The 6,803-nt window shown below is 39.2% G+C and overlaps 1 protein-coding gene across 1 annotated transcript; it reads right to left on the reverse strand.

The window, feature by feature from the left end:
• Positions 1-328: 328 nt before the first annotated feature.
• Positions 329-637, reverse strand: MELLADRAFT_88445 (uncharacterized protein; the record flags this gene model as incomplete). The annotated part of the gene is made up of 1 exon (XM_007411670.1): positions 329-637. One exon carries the CDS (start codon positions 635-637, stop codon positions 329-331), a length of 309 nt encoding a protein of 102 aa, XP_007411732.1.
• Positions 638-6,803: the final 6,166 nt, after the last annotated feature.

The raw sequence follows: 6,803 nt of genomic DNA on the forward strand, positions 1-6,803 counted from the left end.
GTTGTAGTGTTTTCCATGAAGTTTGAAAAACTCGAGAAGCCAACATTTTTGTTCGGTTGATGTCGACACACTGGATCTTGAAGTGGAGCTAAGTGGCAGGTTATCAATATTTGATTATCAGGATCGCAGAAACAGCTACCGTACTATATACTATCCATACTAAAGACTCACTTTGAAGAAATGAAATGACCAGACAGATGATACTGTATGAGCCTAGCCCCCATTGTTAAACTTGTTCATCCCTCTTTGTTTCAAGGCGGACTTGATGACTAGAATCATTCACTTTGCAGCACCCAACTCTTCAACCACCTTACTTGTTGCTCTTTGTTCATCTGCAGTTTTGTTTCTTCTTTGCGTCTTTTACTTTGATTTTGGGAATGTTGATGATGTTGCTGTCCAGCTCACAGGTCTTTAACAAATAGTCCACATCATTGGGTAACTCATCCACTTTTTCCAAAGCTGCCAGTCCATTTGATTGACTAATTCTGAAATCGACTTGAGAGTTTCCAAAAAACGTGTTGAATTTGACGATTGGAAGTTTGGCTTTGGCGATCACCACAACGTCTTGACCAATATTTTGTTCGCAAAGTATAGGTGCCAATTTGTAGAGAATTTTGCTTTTTGCATCCTTCATCATGCAGGTTGATGAGACCACTAAATCAATATTGTTGAGATAAAGATGATAATACAACGCCAACTCGCGAGTCAATCAGCTACACTTGCTCGTAGACTCTTGGATCGGGTATGAAATTGATTCCGAATAATTGTGATCCAGTTGAAGGCAAGCTGCTGGATGAAGAAAGAGGTAAGATAAACGGAAGGGCTGCAGGAGAAGGGGTTGGGTGAGATGTCTCGCATGTGATACTCCACATGAGTTCATGAGGGAATGTTGACATCTTCCCGTGTGAAATATCAAGGTTGAGTTTTCCAGATAAGCTCGTCCAGTTTTCTCAGCGGAGTTTCCGTGGAATGAGGAGTTCAGCCCTGTTCAGCCCAAGCTGAGAGCTCAGAGACGGTCAAGCTCACTGATCATGTGATTTTTGCCTAAGTGTTGGCTAAGGCTAGGACACACAAAGGCAGGCGGGATTGGACACAATTGCGACAAAATTGCAAGGCTGTAAACCCCCCTCAACGTCTGGGGGGGATCTGGCAGTCCTTGTGTATGTACCATCAGCTTTTGGGCTTTTTGAATCGTTCATTGACCCAATTTTTGAAACTGTTAGTACTTGACTTGATACGTGATAAGCCACGTCAATATTTCTCGAATATCAAGTATTGATTACGATGACTTCAAGTATCAGTAGAAATCATAAGATAACATCGGCCAATACGGTAAAGAGTAAAATCAAAGAGACTGGGTGAAACGTGTCACAATACTCTCCAAAAGGTTTGATTTCAAGTAGATCAAAAACCATACCATAGGCTTTCTTGAAATCTCGGGCTGAGCATTGATTCTAGATGTCTTCTTCTATCAACGTTACTAGCCAATTGGGCGGCGGGCGCCGCCATAAACCATGGAGGACGTACATGATGAGTAGTGATATCTAGTACCTGATGAAGACAAAAGAATAGAAGCAGCTTACCATATAAACATGATGATTGAATTTAATTAATTGCCAAACAGTGATGTCAATTTCACTCAAGCTCTGCAAAAATCAAGAAGAGGAACAATATTTTAGGTCATGGTGAGTTGCAGAACCAAGGAGAGTCTCTTGCAGTTAGAATCAAAACACCATGTTTGTGTGTTCTTTACTGGGTTTTTATGATGTAGCAAAGACTGAGGAAATTGAGATCGATAATCATTGGCTTATAGATACAACTAATGGTTTCTTTGGCTCATCATACTACACATGTTATTGTAAGATTGTGACATCATAGTCTGACTTTGTTCTATATAAGATCCTGTGTGCTCTTTACTTAGATCTTTTTCTTCATCAAACTCAAACATTTATCTTTTGCAAAATCTTCCTTTCATCCAGATTGTTCATCTTGATTTTGGTCAAGTTCTCAGCTTACAATAAGCTGATTACCTGCCTCTCACAGGTAATATCCATTTTAGTTGGCCCACCACCATGCCGCTGTTATGCAAGCCATAATTTACATATTTTGATCAATACCCTTAAAGTGTGTAGGCTTTCTACCCAAACTGATACCTGCTTATATGAGTTCTATGTCACTCTGTAGTGTCCCTCTTCAGGTGTCAGCTCCCGAGCTTTGGCTCCGCCAAAGCCACAAAAGCTCTGGCTGATTGACCAGTTGGTGAAATTCCTGGATCAATTCTCAAACTTTGTCCAGGTCCATATCAGCAGTGATTTTGGAACCAGCAGCAATTTCAGCAATGTATTGTTTGAGTTGAGATATAACATTTTGGCTTCATACACAATTTGACCCTTCACAGCTACTGTAGTCTTTGGGGAAGTGGGGAATGTGACCACAGAGAGGGGGAAGCATAAGAAACCTCACAACAGTATATTTACTATTGCGGTACATGGGTGCAGTGCTGATAGCCTTGCAACAGTTGCTGAGAAGGATCTGTCCAGTCTACTGGGCCAGTTGATATCGTTCTCCTTTTAGCATGTCAGTTTGTCACACATCTAACAAAGCTGGGTTGGCTTGGTTCATGATCACCAGAAATTAAGAATGTGAACATGATCAGCTACAGGTTGGAATCATGATGAGTTGAGAACTTGCTTTGGCAGGGATGACCCAATCTACTGTTTGCAAACAGCCATAAATACTGCAAAAAAAATATGTGAGCTCCAAAGAAAGCTGCTACTTCAAAATAAAAAACAAACGACATGTCAAAGAACATCCTACAAGCAATCTGACAAACCTAATTCCAGACTGAATCAAAATGACGGGCTTTCAAAGTATTGAAGACCAGCTGGATGTTTTGAATGTAAGACTCCCCAGGTTGCTTGTGGTTGGCATTTAGTTAGTTTCTTTGCTTACTATCACATATGACTGAGTCAATTACAATCAGCTTGATTCAGATGATTGGGAAGAGATGGAGACAATTTAGTGATTGCGAAAATGATATACTAATTGTTTACCAATCATTTGTTGGCCAAGAGTAAGAAAATCAATATGAGAGGATGATGGCAAAGTGTTGATTGGCGTGTAAGGAATGAGTCCAATCATCTTAATCAGTCCAAATGAGTGTTTTGGTAGATCTTAAGGCAATCAGTTGTACAATTGCTCTAAGTGTTGTTCCATGGTTGTGATAGATAGATATATCAAAAAGGTTTGCAAAATGTTGAATCAATCCTAGAAGGTACAGTGTAACACTTTAGATTTTTGATACACCACTTAGAGCAGGGTCTTTAAGTTTGAATATCTGATTTAACAACCAATGACGGTGTGTTGGAGATGTAAAATCAACAGTCCCCTTTGGATACCTTTGACATGAGTCAAATGTTTCAATTCTATAATCCGACCAAACGGATTTTTGGGGCTGAAGCTTGGTAGCCTTTGTGATGAAGGCATCTTATCCCAATGACTCTGTGGCTTATCAAAAGATGATTTATCATGCATTTCAAGATCATTCCAATCAAAACAACAAAATTGAGATAGTACCTGCTATGCATTGTCTAAACACTTACTTTCAACGATTGATCTTAAATAATAAGATGTCAAGGCCCGACTCTCAAAGCTTGCAGACCTTGTGATGAATTAGATAGAGCCGGCGCCCAATCATCATGATTTTTCTTTTGACTGATCTTTGAGCTCTTGATGAAAAATGAAGATCACATATAACATTGACCTGACAAGCTTTGTAAGATAATGATTTGAAGATGAGTGAGAGTTGAAGGTGAATGAATCATTGAATTTGATACTAAAGCAGCTTCAGTGTTGAAGATGTAATTATAGATTGAGATGAGTTGATGTCAATTACAAAGTGATCAATCCAACGATGATGGGATGTGACCTGATGCAACCAAATCTGCTTGTTTGATTTCATTCGGAGAAAGTAATTCAATTGAGGTTTTTGAATGAGATCAGATTAATTTGTATGATAGATGACCAGTTTTGATTTGATTAGTAATATGAGTCTTTGCATCTACAATTTCTTGCAGCATATCTTCTAATTGATTTTCTTCTGATAATTCAGAATTTATTCTTTTTCTAGATACTCTACTTTTTGTTGGAAGTTTTGATATGATTTGATATTCTGATCAATCGAAAAAACCAAATTCATTTTGATCTTCTTGATCTGATGCATTGGTCAGACTGGGTTCTTCTTGATCCAGTTTGGGTCTTGGGATTGATAGGTCTTCTAGTAAATTCAAAGCTATGATTCTTTCCCTGTAGGTCTGTTTGAGTCCTTCTACTTGAGTTTGTTGCATTAAATTCATTAGTTTTGATGGTTTCATCACATGCTTCTTATCTTCAGGATTTGAGTCCGACTCGAGGATCCTATCAAATCTTTGTTTGGTCTTGATGTCTTTCATCGGTGTAGAACTTGAAGCTCAACAAGAGCTTTACAGAGCTTAAAGAGGGATAATCTAATAATATAACTAACTAGTAGAAGTTGCCTAAGACTGACTCTTTGAAAGAATCAACACGGGGTTTTGCTGAATTCTTTGGGATAAGGCACCAGAGAAATTTGTCTCAATACTTAATTCAAGTATTATTCCCGTGATTTTTAGAAATAAAGAAATCTCAACACTACTATAGTGTTATTCCAATTTGAACACAATTAAACACAACTTTGAATTACTAGCAAAGCAACAATCAGTTTGATTGTTATTCCAATGAAGACTTGTAGTCTTATCACATGTAAAGAAATCTCTCCTTTGATGTAAAGGGGCAATTTAGTGAACTTAGGCCGCGTTCACTTAAGCGCTTTTTCGTGAAAAAGCGCATTCTTGAACGTTGATAAATCGCATTCTGTGAAATGTGTTTGATTCCTTATTTACAAGCATTCTGTAAATCACAGAATGCTTATAAAAAGTCTTTTTTTGCCGATTTTCGAGAATGGTCTATCAAAGCATTCTTCACAAATAAATCACATTCTGTGACTTTCACGAAATTGGACAAGTCCCTGTCCACCGTACGGATTGCTCCAAATTCGGACAAGTCAACCTTTCCCATACATCCACCGTACGGATTGCTCCAAATTTGGACAAGTCAACCTTTCCCATACAGATCCTTACACCTCTCAACACCCATCTTCTTCCATCCTCGACCATCATCCACCATCTTCCATCCTCAACCATCATCCACCACTCAACCAACCTAACATGTCCAGTTCTGACAGTAGCAGTATCATCATTGATCCACCACCAAAAGCCAAGAAATCAAAAACTCAATCAAAAACTCAATCGAAATCACAACCGAAATCAAAAGCAGTCAGTAATTCAAGCAAATCGAAAGATAAGAATGAAGAAAAGAAAGAGAAATCTCCAGTACTGGTGCATCATGGGATCAACGTCATACCTTGTATCTCATCGATGAAATCAAGAGTCAAATGGAACTTGGGAAGGGAAATGACGGTGGCCTCAAGACCGAAGGATGGGGAATAGTTCGGACTAATTACAACAACAAATTCAAGAGTGATGAACCTTTGAGTCGATTGAAGAATCACTTTCAAAAGGTTAACAACTCATCATCCTTTCATCTTCAATCTTACTCTCATCGGATTCAAAAACTAACTCATTCAATCTTTCCATTTGTAGTTAAAAACTACTTATAAGGCTTTAGACAAAATCATGGACTTGTCTGGCGCTCCTGGAGTCGATGTCGTCACTGGTGAGGTCAACGCTAAGAAGGAGTGGTGGGATCAATGGATCAATGTGGTAAGTCACTTCTTTCACTCTTTGATCCTTTCATATTCAATTAAACTCTCTGTATACAAACATAGGAAGGGAACAAAGACGCCAACCCCATCCGAAGCAACGGGTTCCCAGCATATCTAGCTGTAGGAACAATTATGCCCGAAAAGCGCCTTCGAGCCAATGGTAACAAAGGTTCCGGCACTCAAACCAAAAAGAAGGTAGTTGCTGCCTCAACTGACGATTCAGATGAGGATGAAGAAGGTGAGTTCAATCATTTCATGTGAATCGTTGGCTACAGTGATCGATACTGACACTGTTTCACCTGTATTCTTATTGGGTACTACAAATCAAAGAAGATCAAGCTCATTCTAAATCTCGATCTCAATCTTGTGTCTCTAAGCCAGATGAGGAGAACAACAAGGACTCTGACCTCGATGATCTCAATCCACCACCTCCTTCACAAAAGAAGAAGACCAAAACGAAAGACTCTGACCTCGATGATCTCAATCCACCACCTCCTTCACAAAAGAAGAAGAAGACCAAAACGAAAGACTCTGACCTTGATGATTTGAATGATATCGAACCTATAGGCCCACCACCTCCTTCACAAAAGAAGAAGAAGACTAGAACTAAAGACTCTGACTTTGAAGATATTGACGATCAAAGGCCACCACCTTCTTCAAAAAAGAAGAAGAAGACTAGAGCTGTAAGATACCTCTTCTTTATTTTGATTCTCTTGTCTTTTTGGTTTGTTCTATTCCTAATATTTCCATTCATTTTCTTCTCACAATCCCATTCCTTTCATCAAGCGTCGAAACGATGGTCTTACAGCTGCCGAACGTGCGCTTGATTCTGGTAGCGACGACGAGACCCCAGAGAGTAGATTCGTACGCAGCAAAAGAAGTCCTATCAATCAAGAAGAGTCAACTTCAACTTCCAAACGATCACGTACTACCGGTCCGAAGCTGGTAGCGGAATCAATCAATCGAGCTACTGACAAGCAAGCTTCGTTGATGGAAAAAGATG

The sequence above is a fragment of the Melampsora larici-populina genome, assembly GCF_000204055.1.
Source record: "Melampsora larici-populina 98AG31 unplaced genomic scaffold MELLAscaffold_26, whole genome shotgun sequence".
Taxonomy (NCBI): Eukaryota; Fungi; Basidiomycota; class Pucciniomycetes; order Pucciniales; family Melampsoraceae; genus Melampsora; species Melampsora laricis-populina.